We start from the raw sequence: 16,113 nt of genomic DNA, 5'->3' as shown, positions 1-16,113 counted from the left end.
GGGCCCAACTGGTGGAATTGGGCCCTTGTTGCATTCAGTCAGCTAAAGCGAAAACAGTGTTGGCTTTGTGTGGTCTGCGGGACTTTGCTTGTGGGACTTTTACAGCTGTAGCTAAATATAGCAACAGCTTACTATTTATGTATTGAACATTATTTTTGCATTTTTAGATTACTTTCCTTTGAATAAAGATTAGTAATATTAGAATTGGCAGCACTAGTTTAGTTTGTCATACAGTCTACTGGTCTGTGGTACTGGTTGAGTAGCCCACAGCATCAGCCTTGTCGTTATACAGTAGCCTACGGTAGCCTTCAGTTTATCTCTGAATAAAAAGGTTAATTCCTATAAAGATGTCTGAACCAACAGTTACTGATGCAACTTGTGAAGAAGCTAGTGAAGTAAGAGGAAGAAAAAGAAGGAATGAAAAAGAATGGGGTCGGAATGCTGCTAAAAAAATGAGGGCTGAAGGGAAAAGTTACACCAATAGCAAAGGAAAGAAGATCGATGCTAGAAAAACTGGAAACAACTGCGAGTATAATAACTTAATTTCTGTAGCAAAGAACAACTTATTTTTTTATGGTTGAGTTTTTAGGCTAGGCCTAGCCTATAGCTTACTTAACATTACAGTAACTTACGTAGGCCTATGTGTTTAATTTGGTCTTTCCTTTCAGTACTGGTAATCAGTTTCAGCAATATTTTTTGTTTCTAGTTGTGCTTATGTATCATGGTATAGCCCTTCATGTAGCTATTAAGTACCGGTATCTTTGACTGTCACTACAGTACTATTTGTTGGCACTGTTAGGCTAAAGTGTTTGTTATTCTTTTATTAGATGCAAAAGAAGATGCATTATTGGGCTAACTGATGTCACAAAATGTTGGATACCAAGGAACCACACCAAAGGACAAAAGAGGGAAGAATGGCAAACAGATTACTAAAAGTGATGATATCAAGCTGAAAATTAATACTCATATTTGCATCTTCCCCTAACGGGTGTCTCACTATGGTGGTCACCTGAACAAAAGGCGCTATCTTGGGTCTGACCTCAATGTCCTTAAGATGTATACTTTGTTTCTCGAAAAACATTATCCACAACATTATGCTGAGTACAAAGATGGTAAAGACCCACAAAAGCTAGACTGTGAAGTGAAGTATCAGTACTATTATAAGTACTACAAACAAAATTCAACTATATGGCTTTGGGAGACCAAAGACAGATGTATGCACAGTGTGTGCCGAGCATGAAGCAAACATAAAGCTTGAATCAAACGCTGCCGCTAAGAGAGCACTGAAAGTCAAACTTGATATATACAAGCGAAAAGCCAAAGTATTCTTTACGGCACTGAAAAAAAAACTGCACTGGCGAAAGACCAAGAGGACACAGAGTGTCTGTGTTTTGATTTTAAGCAAAATATGCCATATCCACACATTGCAACAGGAGATGTGTTTTATAGCCGGCAGCTGTCGTTATTTGTTTTTGGTATACATTTGGCAAAAACTGGTAAAAGTCGAATATACAGTATACCTGGCCTGAAACAGAGGCTATAGAAGGGGTGCAAATGAGGTCTTGAGCTGCCTCCACAACTACATCACTAATCACCTTGATGCAAATGCACGCAAATTGCATGTATTTACCGATGGGTGTCGTGGCCAAAACCACAACAATACCATGGTGCAATACCTGCATACTTTAGTATTGAATGGAAGATTTGACTCTGTAACACACCGTCTGCCCATGCGCGGTCACAGTTACCAACCATGTGACCGACAGTTCGGCATTATCGAGAGGATGCAGAGAAGACGAGACCATGTGGAGTTGTACTCCGGATGGAACGAAATTATACGCGAGCGTTTCCAGCTAACAGTCATGAAAGAAAATCAAATGAAAGATTTCAAAGCTGCTCTTGGTTAATGCTACAAAACCAACGTGAAGGACTGGAAAATAACACAGTACAAAGTTTTTAACTATGATGCTCCTAACAAGCTACAAATCGTAACCTCTACAGATATGAATGGAACGATCGAACAAAAGTTTCGCCTTTTAAAGCCAGCATTCACCCGGGTGGAATACCCCACTGAACCCCTACACAGTGGTCCATGTTCAGATAATTCTAAGAAAGTAAAAGATGTGCAGTCACTGGCACGATATCTGGGAGAAGAGGGAAGAGAATACATGAAGACCTTGAATACGCACATGCCTCACGGTGAACCTGAGGAAAAGTCTGATTATGAAGAGTGACCATGACTTTGAAATGTTGTAAACATTGCTGCATGATAGTTTTGCCTTTCTCTGAGTTGTTGAATTAATCTTATTATATTCTGTGCCCATTTTCTTATTAATAGAATAGTCAAAAAAGAGTTGGTAGCACATACAATCTTGTTGATTTGTAAAAGGACCCAATTTTGGTGGATTAACTTCCCCACAGTTTCGTAGCAGAACCTCCCCCTGACGAAATTTTCATGCTTATTACTACTTACCAGTATATCTAAACATATAACCAATATTGAAGTTCCAGCACTAAGATAAATGGCAGTAAAAAATAAAACGCGTTTATCTCAAAATCACATTTCTGGTAATTGGGCCCTTATTGAATTCATGTATTCAATTGTAACCTCAAACTTCTATTGAAGTTTCAACCCAGGCAGCCCAATCCGTCATTTTTAAATTGATTCAACGTCGACAGACGTTGAATAAACGTAAAAATGACAGATTTTGTTGTCTGGGAACCTCTGTCACTTTTGGTGAAAAAAGCTCCAACAGCTAATGAAACTAACTTTTTCTGTTTTTGTGTAAACTAAAATGTACAGAGCATACTTGAAGACAAGTCACAAAAATGACAAGTTTGACATGACATAAAAGTCTTCTTTTTGACCTTCGTAAACCCATAAAAATAAACTAAAACTATGCAGTAAAATTATGGTTACATTTAATCTTTGTATTTATTTATTATACCAACGTTATATTTCTTTACATTTTTATATTATTTATCAACCATGTTGTTTATCATAAAATTTGGAGGTTTTTTTGTTCCGTAGCCTAATTTTTTACATAGGGAAATTGTTGCTAGAAACCGATTACAAAATTGTGACAAAGTTGAGTTCTAAACTTCATGCACTTTTGTTTGCGAAAACACAATTCCCACGAGATGAACTGCATTTGTTCATAAATGCCGGTCTACTTGTCATGGTTCACTGATTTTTCTGAACAATACATTGCAACACATCTGACATCAAGCAGAGCGAAGATTTGACGTCGTGACCTATTTTCTTTCGACAACTGCTGACGCAAAATCCAGCAGTGGAGTTCAGGGCCGGATTTAGCTGATGGGGGGCCCGGGGCACTTTTAGATCAGGGGGCCCCGTGCAAAAAGTTTTTTCAAGCCTACGGCGCGAAAAACCATCTCTACGTCTACAGTAGCAACAGTCCAGTACTGCACAGCATTTTGCAGAAACTTTAAAGGCCAAAAGGAAAAAAATAACACAAAATCACATTTTTTTCCACATAGGGGGGCCCTTCAAAAGTCGGGGGGCCCGGGGCAACTGCCCCCTCTGCCCCCCCCTAAATCCGGGCCTGGTGGAGTTAATCCCTCTTAATCTCTCTTCAATTTCACGCTGATTAATTTTTTACTAGTTTTGCAGATAATTTTGGAAGTAGGGTGTCAAAAACTGCTGATAACTAAAAACTATATTACACAAAAATGTCATTCTTTTACTAAATCAAAGATGAATAATTTTTAGGAAAAGTCATAAAATTTCAGTTAATTTGAGCCAGTAGCTTTTATGTAATCGATGAAAGTTATAGGTATGGATGGAACCCGTCCACCCGTTAGTCCGAATAGGGTTAAGTTATACGTTTAAATGAATTCAAAGATAATATTACATACCGGTAGCTAAGTTGATTTCAATTTGCATTGGACCAACTCTCTGAGGTTGTACGAAGTTTGGGCTATTGTTGCATTGCTTTTATACAGACAAGCTTGGGAGTAACCGCAATCGTATTTTTTGCTGGAAATTTAAATATCGTCTGGTGTCTGTGCTATGCTGTTTAATGTTTATCGTAATCGTAGCAAAAAGCTGAACATCTTATACTTCTAGAAATCTTAAACATTGAATAGATTTTTATTAATCTTTCTTGCACTGAGTTAGGTTGTAACGCTTCTGAGTTGGTGGGATGACGCTGCTGAGTTTGAAGTAACGCTGCTGGGTTGAGGTGTAACGCTTCTGGGTTGGAGAAGGAAGGCTTCTGAGTTTGAAGTAAGGCTTCTGGGTTGAGGGGTAGACGTTGCTGGTTGGATTGACTTGAAAGCAACACTAGACTTGGGAAATCATCTTGTATTGCGTCAGTTGTTGCAGCAGCGATCAGAGCGAATTCAGAAAGCGTCACGTCTTGCCATAAGAAACGTGTTGATCGAAAAAGAAAGATTCATACCTAGTCTCTTAATTTATATGCGAAACAATATTCATCCGCGGGTTGCAAGGCGCAAAGCTAATTAAATAATAATTGAAACTTGAAAGGGCTAAACAATTGAATTATGAGAGCGTTGGACTGCACTGCAGAATAATGGCTGGTGACGAATATAAGACAGCAGTCGGTACATACGTTGGCCCCAGTCAAAACGACGTTGAAGCGTAGATGAAACGTCGTGAATGACGAATAATTAGGTTATGATGTAGTGACTGAAATTGAATATTGTAACGCTTCTGAGTTGGTGAGATGACGCTGCTGAGTTTGAAGTAAGGCTTCTGGGTTGAGGGGTAGACGTTGCTGGTTGGATTGACTTGAAAGCAACACTAGATTTGAGAAATCATCTTGTATTGCGTCAGTTGTTGCAGCAGCGATCAGAGCGAATTCAGAAAGCGTCACGTCTTGCCATAAGAAACGTGTTGATCGAAAAAGAAAGATTCATACCTAGTCTCTTAATTTATATGCGAAACAATATTCATCCGCGGGTTGCAAGGCGCAAAGCTAATTAAATAATAATTGAAACTTGAAAGGGCTAAACAATTGAATTATGAGTGCGTTGGACTGCACTGCAGAATAATGGCTGGTGACGAATATAAGACAGCAGTCGGTACATACGTTGGCCCCAGTCAAAACGACATTGATACGTAGGAGAGATGTCGTGAATGACGAAAACAGTAAGTTATGATTTAGGGTTAGAAAATGAAGTTGAATACTGGGGCGCAACTGTAATTGAAAATGCAATGGGTAACGCTGCTGAGTTTGAAGTAACGCTGCTGGGTTGAGGTGTAACGCTTCTGGGTTGGAGAAGGAAGGCTTCTGAGTTTGAAGTAAGGCTTCTGGGTTGAGGGGTAGACGTTGCTGGTTGGATTGACTTGAAAGCAACACTAGACTTGGGAAATCATCTTGTATTGCGTCAGTTGTTGCAGCAGCGATCAGAGCGAATTCAGAAAGCGTCACGTCTTGCCATAAGAAACGTGTTGATCGAAAAAGAAAGATTCATACCTAGTCTCTTAATTTATATGCGAAACAATATTCATCCGCGGGTTGCAAGGCGCAAAGCTAATTAAATAATAATTGAAACTTGAAAGGGCTAAACAATTGAATTATGAGAGCGTTGGACTGCACTGCAGAATAATGGCTGGTGACGAATATAAGACAGCAGTCGGTACAAGGTAATACATCTGGCTATAAAACAGACCAAAACGTTCAATTTAAATTTCAGTTTTATTGTAGATTATTGTAGATCATTTGTGTTCTGGATCTTCTTGTAAATTCCGGAATTGCAGTTTATGCAAAGAATCTTCTTAACCATTGTACGACTGCTACGAGCAGCACAGCCAATCCAAAAGAGCTTTTAAATGCAACAGCAGCCTGGCGAGGGATTCCAGTACCATCGGCTCTACAAGCAATAAACAAGTTTTCTTTATCCAACCACTAGCCTAAACAAGACAAAAATTGGTAACAGGTAGCAGGTATTTTTGATAAATACAGAAAACAAAGGTTAAGAGTTAAGACGCCTAAGGTCGCTTCTATATTGTAGAATTAGGATAAGTTTATGTCATCATCTTTTCGTTTTTCCTTGTTTTTTTTAACATTTTATTGTCACCGCTACACTTTTAATATTTGCCCTGAAAAGCTACATCTCTTTGCATTGTTTCTCCTTTACGTTTTTTAGGTTGCAGACGGATGTGAATGAGCTATACTTTTTTACTTGTTTTGTTTCGTTTGTTTGTTAATTATAATAATCAGGGTTGAAAGTAACGACTAGTTGTCACTATTCGATAGCGTTATTCGTTGCTTGCTGAATATCGAATGCTTCTTCCCATTCCTTTTAAAAATAAATATCGAATGAGCGTTATTCACTGCTTTTTATGCAAGCAACGAAATCATTATTCGTTTTTCACTTATCGATATTTAGGAGAAGTGCTGAGTCTTGTTTTGTTGTTCACTTACTTCGTCGTCAAAACGAATTTATGAGATAGTCCTTTTTCGGTTTTCGAACTTTAAAGGATTAAGGAAAATTTTACGGCAACACAGTTCAGAAAAACCATGCCAGTGAGAGTTGCCAACCCTAGAGTTGCCAACCAACAGTATTGCCAACCTTACGGTTTTCCCGCAAGGTTGGGCCTGTTTTTTTTCGAGTTTGTGTCCTTATTTTGAGTTTGCGAGTTGCTTGTTTTTTGGCCAGTCAAACTTTTTTAACGTGTTTTTGACACTGAAATTGCGAGGTTTTTATTGTAGTCAACATTGTATCTCTTCTTTTCAAGATAATTATTGCTAGGAATAGCGTAAACAAATGTCATTCTTGAAATAAACGTAATGTATGGACTGCAAAGGTTGTATTGAAAATTTTCAACTACTAAACTGCGTGCTTTATGCTAATTGGTATAGATTGCAAATTATTGGGCTTGTTTTTGTGTTGATTTGCCTGTTTTGGGCTTGTTTTTTAGATTCACTTGTCTGTTTTCAAAAAACAACCTGGCATCACTGGTCGATACGCAAATACAATAAAATACAACATTTTTAGTAATTGCTATTCATTGCATTTTTTAAGTATCGATAGCGGTAAGTCATTGCTTTTTTGGGCACTATTGAATAGGGAAATAGTCATTGCTTTTGAGTAACGATTTCCAACCCTGATGATAATACACATTGCTGTTGATGTTCAGGATCGATTACAATAAATCGCTAGTGTTTAGATGACACGTTAGTAACCACTTTTTGTAGTAGCGTATATTAAAGTTATATGGATAAAAGTTGTGTGTTTAATATACTACTTTTGTGAAGCTTTTTGAAGCTACTGTATACTGAAATAAACTTGATTGATTAATTACTTAGACATAAATTGTTATTTGATCAGAAAAAATATCCTTCCTAATTCTAAACAAAACTTCTCTTTCTTCGACGATGGACGATTCTCAAAGGAAATACACAACCAAACAACTCTTCCGATGTTGTGGCGTCATATTTCTTTTACAAACTTACTTTTTAGTAGTCTCAACACCAGGTCCAGTTGGGTGAACAGGTGGCAGTGGCGTTGGGAGACCAACTATTGGAGGAGATGGAATTCTCACATAAAATGTTTCGAGTTCGCGAACCACAGTGGCGCTAAAAATACAAATTCTTTGTTATTACACTAAGTAACAAATTTTCAAAAAATTTTGTTTATCTTTATATTTTTGTTGTTTCTGCATGATTTCGAGGAGCTGATTCCAAAAATGTGATTAAATTTTTTTTCTATCATCGATTGTCAACTGTCAATAATAGGCCAAATAGAGTTGTGCACTCAGCCACATCGTTTGAAAAGGCACTTAGCAATAAAAACAAAATGACATTGAATAATCTCTCAACATTATTGTTGTATTGATCGAGGTTACATAGCTCGAAGAAAAAGTGGCAAAAAAAATAATCTTTTGAAATGGGTCGAAAACGAAACTTGTTGAAAGAAAGAGAGTGTTTGTTTATTTGCCTTTCTGATACGAGTCGAGAAAAAGAAACACAATTACATAAAATCCAAATATGGCAATAGAAAGGTCTGGCAGCACCGAACAACCTTACGGTTAACCATTCAAGGTGCTGCCTGACATCAGGCATCATACATTGCATTGTCAGACATTACAAACTTTACATTAGCTGAACCAATAAGCAGCATGATTGAACATTAGCTTCGAAACCAAATGAAACGTATGAGGTTTTGTAGGAAATTGAATCAAGACCAGCGAGCAAAACATGAGCATATAATGCATCATATCAGGTAAGAATGGTAATATCGGGTAGGTAGGTAGATTGATCGGGTAATATCGGGTAGGAAGAGAAGGAGAACCCCTGATATAGGCTATCATAGGAGCGCTACTGCCTTTTTGATAACTTGTTGTATTTTGCTTGATATAGTGAAGTACACCTGATGGTTTTTGAAATTCACCTAATAGTTTTTGTTATGTTTGGGAATATGCGGTTGGTGGAAAGCACATTTCATAAAAAAATATTGAAAGTACTATTTGTTAACAGCTGTAGGTCTAATCTTGAAAGCTGGTGAAAGGCTCTGAAAAAGCTTTGTCATTTACAATTTTAAGAGTTTTAAAATATAGTCACAAACCCATCATGTCGACTGTTGCTTCTATATTATAAACATTGTGAGATATCACAAGGTCAATTGAAAAAGAGCACTGACTTATCGAAGTATACCACCATCCATTGCACTTGTTTCTCACAGTGAAACTTCATCTGTTCTAAGACCACCTCCAAACGGAAGTAGTTTTGTGTTTGCAAAATAACGGTAGCTTATGTTGCTGTAAGATTTCGACCCTTATATTCTACATAAAATGTTTTCGTTCATGCAATGTTATTTCGAACTTGATACTGAATGTGAAGACTCGACATCAAACAAAGCTGCAGATATTGATGTGATATACCGCAGCTGGAGATATACTGTACACAACTACACAAGCAACATGTTCAGAGCCTCATTTTCCATCTAAATAGGAATTGAATGATTTAATACAAGACCTCGGGCTAAACAAAATTTGCAACACAATTGTCAATATCGAGATTAAACGAGTGGAATTTTCTAGATGATGATTGCAAAATAACAATGCAGGAATCGGCACATGGACTCCTCTATTTGCTTCCATGCAGTTCAAGACGTTTGCTATGGCAAAGATGAGAACAGTTTGATTAATGTTCTTGGAATAAAACAGGATCCAACTCAGTGGTAACTTTTTATTGCCATTGCCAGACATAGGCTATCAGTGTTAAGGCTTTTTAAAAGATTTGTGTGATATCTTTCCATAGTTTATGTAACCTGCTGCTGCTTTACATAACTTGAAATTAGCTTTCTTTTAAAAACAAATTGTGTTTGCCAGCTCAAGCAGCCTACTACTTTACAGATGACTTCTGAATTTAAGTCATCAATTGCCTCCAAAAGGTTCTCTGCTAACAGAAGGACTACTTACTATATAACGTAATTTACGGCTGTCGCAGAATCTGGGGCAGTCCAAATAAATTCAATCGGAGCAGTTTTGTCTTCTCGATTGGCGTGAGTCACTGTCCCAGCAGCATTCCCATGGCATTCAATCAGCCTGAAATTGACATCGTTTGGAGTATCCCATGTCCCCTCAGAATCTCCATCTATCGTAGAACGAGCTTGCAGCAATAATCCTCGGAACAGAGTTTCATTACTGGTCACCGTAACTGTCAAATGAGTAATTAGATAGTTGTAAATTTATCGACAACTTTATACACATTAAAGTAATGTTAGTTGTGGTAATTTGATAAAATGATGCTAGCTAAAGATTTTATGCTTAGAAAGTTTCAAGGGATAAGGACTTTTAAGATCAATGCAGCTTAAAACAATGAGCTGTAGCTTATTATTTAATTTAAAGAAATCTTTAACAATTATATGTTCTTATTAGAAGTTATTAAAAAAATTAGAACGATGGTTTAACGAAGTACTAAAAGTAGCGAAACGTAGACATTGATATTCCATCGCTGCTACAACTTCAATAAGGCTGTTTCTGTCTAGACCTCAACAATCGTCACATTTGCATATAGACTATTAGGCTACGTTTATCGAGACAAGACAATGAAGAAAAAATGCTCATAAAAATCAAAACACTGTGGACATGCAACAAAACATTTAGTATTGCAAAAACAGATAGCATCGGACCATAACATTGTTTTTAGTATTAAATAAAGCACATTTCGGAGCTGCCGAAACATATCATATTAATTATCACTAATAATAACGAATCGAGTTATACAATGAACCTGATCGGTTTTAAAGGTTATTTTGCAGCTTCCGTTTTGTAGAACAATGAGAACTAGAATGACGTGCGTTGTCAAAAAAGTTTATCAATTGAATAAATATCTCTACTTCCACAGAGAAATGGAAAACTGAGGCAACCTTAATTGACATTCCATAAGTCGTTTCATCAAAAAGCAATTGTAGGTTACAATACTGATAAAATAAATTCATTTTACATACAAACGTACAGATGGTTTATCATACTCGTTTCGAAGCTCTGGAATAAGATAACAAACGAGGAATATGATATTGATGAAAGCAGGGAAGCCAGGTCTTTTCTTCCACTCCACAGAATTTATAACACGAAATGTTTATTACATTTACTTTTTATCCACAGTGGTTTCTGGTATCCACCATAAAGAGGTGTCAAATTAGGCTTGTACCGTCCATATGAAAAGCAAATGCTAAACCCACTTGGATGTTGTGTCGTTTCCACGAATTCTACTCTAATTGTTGAAAAGAGGCGATCTTCCTGGCGTCAGCACTATCTGACTATACACTGTAGAACAGCGAGCATTGTGTTGCGCTAACCCTAGGCCTACCGGTGTAGCCTTCACAGTCCACACTAGCCATCAAGACATTTCCAAAAACATGTGTATCTCGGCAGTCAAGCGTAGTAAGAGTTGATAGCGATAGACACGTGTTTCGCTACTGATGAGCCCAGCTTCATCGGTAAAACACGTGTCTATCGCTGTCAATTCTCCCTACACTTGATTGCCGAAAAACACAAATTCTACCCTAAAGTAGGCTACTCTCCTACAGACCTACACCACTTGAAATTAAATCTTGTTTAAATGGATTAAAACATTAACTTCAGCAACACACAGTCCAAGCTCTGCCGTGATTTTGGTAAACCTAATATCCGCCATTTTGCAAAAACTGACTTTTTTTGCATTTTTTTACGTTTAACCGTATCTGTTACTGGCGTAGACCTTATGGTCTCGCCCTCTGCTAATTCAGCAATTTCACATAGAAGCAGTGACGCTAGAAACCTGAGATTTCTTGACTTTTACTTTTTTTTCTTGCCCCAACTTTTAATCTCGATTATCTTGGTATCGGATAATTGTGAAGTTCACAATAAACCTTTTGTCACAGCCAGTTATTAAATGCAAGAAATTTCCTGATATTCAATAGCTTGATTGACAGTTTACTATTAGCGTGCGGTTTCATTTTGTGTCTGTCAGTCATAACACCACGGCGCTAAAATTCCATTCTCTACCCAGGCAGCAAAATCCGTCATTTTTACATTGATTCAACGTCGATTTTGCTGTTTGGGTAGGGAGTTGGTCTTTGACGCGATATGTCATTCTTTGCTGGCAGACATCAATTAGGAAGGTAATTTATTATTTGCGCAAATTGCTTTGTAGTGCAAAAAGTGCATGGAATACTGTTTGCACAGAAACGGAAAAACAAAATTGAAATTCTGTGTTCTATGCAAGAGGACTTTCAAAATAAAATGTCAACTGAGAAATTTGACCAAGAAATGACGAAAATAGGTCAAAAACCGAGTCTTTATCACCTTTTCTACCTAAAATACACAATCACGAATATATTTTGCGAAATAAATTGATTGAAGTGATAGATAAGGCTTTTGACCAACGGCACATTTTTTCCCGGTGTTATTTGATATACGCCGACGGAGTAATTTGCAATAAGAGAGACGTAGACCTGATGGTCTCGGCCAGTAACTCTTGACGCCAAAAGGAAGCAGTGACAGATACGATTAAAGACTTCATGCATCTCCTGACAAAAATTTGTGCCCCAGTGTAGTATGGTTTTCGAGATATTATTATTATTGTAACTGTCTCCGCCGCCAGTGTGGCCAAATCGTTTGGCATCCGCTGGCTTCGATCAGTCTTTCAACAAGGTTGATAGGATCTCCATTCTGTTTTGTCCTTTGCGATGTTTTGCAATCGATGGAGATGTGGTGTGCTGAGCAAGGATCCCAGGCCAGCTTTTCTGATGTCAGATCTCAGCAGTTGTAATAAATTGGTACGGTGACGTCCGGTTCGGCCTTGGTACTTTTTGCTGCCAATTATTGCAAATTATTGCAAAAGATAAATGGTGTGTAATACCTAACATATTCTAATCTGTTCAAGAGTAATTTTCTGAAACCTAACATATTCATCTACTCCAATCACGTAACAGGATATCGTCACGTGACAGCCATAATTTCAGCAGCAATTGCAGCAGGCTACTTCACCACATCTTACATCTCTTGAGTTGCATGAAGCGGATTCAAAAGCGTTTGATAAAGTAGATTGGGCTAAAATGTTGCTAAGCACTATGTAAGCTTAGTTATGTAGGCTAGCCTAAAAATGTCCATCCGAACACACTAGCTTTTCTTTTCATAAAATGCCGTATCATTGAGGCTACGTCTCGCCGATCAGTTTGATTTTTCATAGCCTACTGGTGCTGGTGTACTGATGGCTTAGTTGACTTTGCAGTACGCTGAATAACTTAGCTTGCATACGATTATTAAGATTTTAAAGCAGAGGCCCGGGAGTTGACTACTCAGTGTGTTTGGATATTTTTAATCAACCGTACCAGATGCTGTGTAGCCAATGAACCTATGTAGTACGGTAGCCTTAAATGAAGGCATGGTTATTAAGTAGGCTACCAGCAACTGATTTTAAATCGGCGATAGCCTTTAACCAAGCAGGCTTTTGTGATATCAGCAAAGTTATCTACAGATTACAGTGACGAAATGATACACAGTTCTGGGAGAAATCCACAGGCTTACCGGTACTTTAGGCTTGATTTAGGCTTACAAAGCCAACATAGTGCGGTCAAAGTCAACATTTAGCTTATATGAGGCTTTATCACACAAAAACATAACATAAATAAGCCAATAAGGCGGTTAAAGTCAACATCGAGAGTATATATTAGGTTTTATTATACAAACCTAATACTTCTTTTATAACTAGTTATCTGGCAAAACCAAATATACGCCATGTTGTAATAAACAAACAAAAACCTGGCTCAAATTCCATTCTTAATAATTTTGTTTGGTTGTCCGTTCCAGACTTACTAAAGTTAACTTCGATTGTTTTACCTTGGTAATTTTACAGCTATAAACACAAAATTCGTTTATCTAGATAACGTGAAAATGGCGGATATTAGGTTCCGCCAAATCACGGCAGAGCTGCATATTGTCTTATCACGATAATAGTTTAAAGTCAACATGAAAAAAATATTTCGTGGCAGTTTTTATTTCGAAATCTTTCGCTCTACCTCTTGTCTGTGAGAGATAAATTACATGATGTCGGACGTGCGCTGTAACCACACTTCACTTGACTCGCTTTGAAAATTCCAGATCGCTCAGTCAATACCATTGGCTGCATAGCGGAGTGGTAAGAGATTTCACTGTTTTGCAGGCAGTGGGCATTCCACAAACACGTCAAACCATGCCAGCACACATGATTTAGTTTTAGTTGCATTTAAGCATAAAAAAATATAATACAAAGAAACAACTTAAAAAAAACAAAAAACAACGAAGAAAGAAACAGCCAGCCAGTAGTTATAGTTACAATAGTTAGTCACCTGCAAATCTGTTTAAATTAGCGGTTGGAGCTACTTCCACAGTATAAGGAGATTCTTCCAGCTGTTGTGGTTGGGCACTACGATGTATTGGGGTCATGGTGCTGCATGCTTGGCGTGACGCACCAGTTGGGAATGCACTTGTTAAAGTCAAAATCCAAACACTTGCGCACAGAATGAAAGTGATCATATTTTCTGTTTGTAGTTGTTGTCACTAACAAAAAGAAAACTATGTTAATAAACCAAAGCATAGTATAGTTTGGTCCAACCGTTCGTGACAATCTTTTTTTAACCTTTGGAAATTCATCTTTTAAATCCAATGAGAAAAACGATTTCACTTGACACTTGTTTGTATAAAATTATCAGGTAAATTAATTATGATAAGTGATGATGGTGATTTACCTTTAAGCTTACAATAATTATAATTTAGTATCTAGCACTTCTAACTTTAGATAAATTTATTTCTTCAAGAAACTGCTCGTCAGTGCAACCCTAAAATTGTGAATTGAAGTTCTGAAAGTAAATAAAAGTTTATTTGCGTTTTTGGTACTATAAGCATAGCCTATTATGCAATAGATTGAGTTTCGATTTTAGCAACATGGTCGTTATTAACTTCACAAATACAGATACAAACGACCTGGTATAGTCTGATGCTGCAGGTTCGCTGTGGTAGTAGCGGTTTGCACTAGCTTTCGGAACACAGTTCCTTAGTTACAGTTCCTTGTATGTGCTATGACGAACGGTGTTTGAGCCAGTGTGTGTTGGTTTGTAAGGTTCTAAAGACACTATCATCATCATCATTAAGTTCCATTCTCGTCGAAGATTGAAGGAAACACAGCGCAGGCAAGTTTCGTTATTGTGAGTTTCTATTGCAGTTTTGTAATCAAGTCCAGGTCAGTCTTTAATATCCCTACTCTCAATTCTTGGTGGTCTGCCCCTATTTCGTTTTCCATTCAATTTTGTTTCTATTTGTATAGAATTATTGCGAATCATATGGCTAAAATATGTCAAGTTTTTTGTTTTAAATGTTTATGGCATTTTCATGTTGATTTGAATTCTAAATAGAGCACCTTCATTTGTGATTTTATCCTTACAAATGAATTTATTTTCACACAAAACAGTTCAATCATAAACAGCTAAAAGTCGATTTCAATCAGCTAGCAGCTAGATCATCTTCCGTTAAGTTTATTCAAATAGAATATCTATTGTCCGGGTTGCAAAAAAGTTGCTACCGGGTCGGGAGTATAGGATCAAAATCGCCTTCGAGAGTGTGGAGTTGGTTGAAAATACATCCTCAGCCATAAAATAAATTTATTACAGTGAAAGCAATTGCAATTATGCACCTAATACGTATGAATCTTACCTATAACCTGCTGTATATCTATCAAAGCAGTGACAGATCCAATCATGGGCACTTGGTCACGGTCCACGGGCTCTCAAAATAAAATTTGAAAAAACCTTAAATATTCTACATTTTTGCAAATTTTCCTTGCTCGCTTTCCTCGCTCCAATTCCTACGTTTTATCCTATCTACTGGTGACACTGGGGATGCATGGTTTCAGCAATGAATTTTAGGAATAGCAGCTTGCCGGAAAGTTTTGAAGACCCTTCAAAAATCAAGATACCAATAACTTAAAGTGTATTTAAACCTCTACAAACATTAGATCTATAAGTAGATTAAAACAGCCGATAAAAAATATGCCTATAAGTAGATGTAAAACATCGTTTTCCCGATTGCAGGTCTGCGAAGCTATTTTCATTTAAAACGGTCTGTGATAGAATAAAGTTCGGAGACCACTAAACTATGGCTTCGTCAACTTCGGACTCCATTATTGGTCTTCATTATGTAAAGAAGGAAAATTTTTTTCACTCATCTCCACACAAGTCACTAATACACTGTACTCTAAAAAAGGATTGTATTTAAAAATTTAGCTTTTGTTGATTTAAAAACCATCTTACTAATTTTTTACATCAATAAAAGGGGTACATTGATTCCATCTATCATCTGAGCCCTGGTCTAAAATTCCTGTCCGCGCTTTAACTAACTTTCTACATTTAAAGGGAAACGCCCTGCTGAGGAAAAGCGTGTTTAACGTCATCAATCACACTAAGTAAAACGTCATCAATCACACTGAGATGTGTTGTGAACGGATATGATAAAATGTTGGAACAAATGCAAAGATTAGCTGACTGTACATGTGAAGATCATGATTATGATATTGTAGCGCTGAAATAGAATTGGGCAGTTAAGCCTTTTAGGCTTGTTCAAAAATTTAGCAGTTTCTGAATTGATGCAAATTCGTCTTGACT

The 16,113-nt window shown here is 37.2% G+C and overlaps 1 protein-coding gene across 2 annotated transcripts; it reads right to left on the bottom strand.

Moving 5' to 3' along the window:
- Positions 1 to 5,731: 5,731 nt before the first annotated feature.
- On the bottom strand, positions 5,732 to 15,290 carry LOC145782561 (putative defense protein 3). Of its 2 annotated transcripts, none has more exons than XM_082594368.1 (5): positions 15,167 to 15,290; positions 13,807 to 14,017; positions 9,413 to 9,650; positions 7,446 to 7,568; positions 5,732 to 5,859 (listed from the first exon to the last, which is right to left on the bottom strand). In XM_082594368.1, exons 2-5 carry the CDS (start codon positions 13,991 to 13,993, stop codon positions 5,748 to 5,750), a joined length of 660 nt encoding a protein of 219 aa, XP_082450494.1. In that variant the 5' UTR covers positions 13,994 to 14,017; positions 15,167 to 15,290; the 3' UTR covers positions 5,732 to 5,747. The 2 variants fall into 2 exon arrangements, with proteins under 2 accessions (XP_082450494.1, XP_082450493.1); XM_082594367.1 differs by lacking the exon at positions 15,167 to 15,290 and adding an exon at positions 14,206 to 14,287.
- Between the last annotated feature and the right edge of the window lie 823 nt (positions 15,291 to 16,113).

The sequence above is a fragment of the Aplidium turbinatum genome, chromosome 13, assembly GCF_918807975.1.
Source record: "Aplidium turbinatum chromosome 13, kaAplTurb1.1, whole genome shotgun sequence".
In the NCBI taxonomy this organism is placed as follows: Eukaryota; Metazoa; Chordata; class Ascidiacea; order Aplousobranchia; family Polyclinidae; genus Aplidium; species Aplidium turbinatum.
The sequence above is the reverse complement of the archived record's forward strand: the minus strand, read 5'-3'. Positions and strand labels throughout refer to the sequence as shown.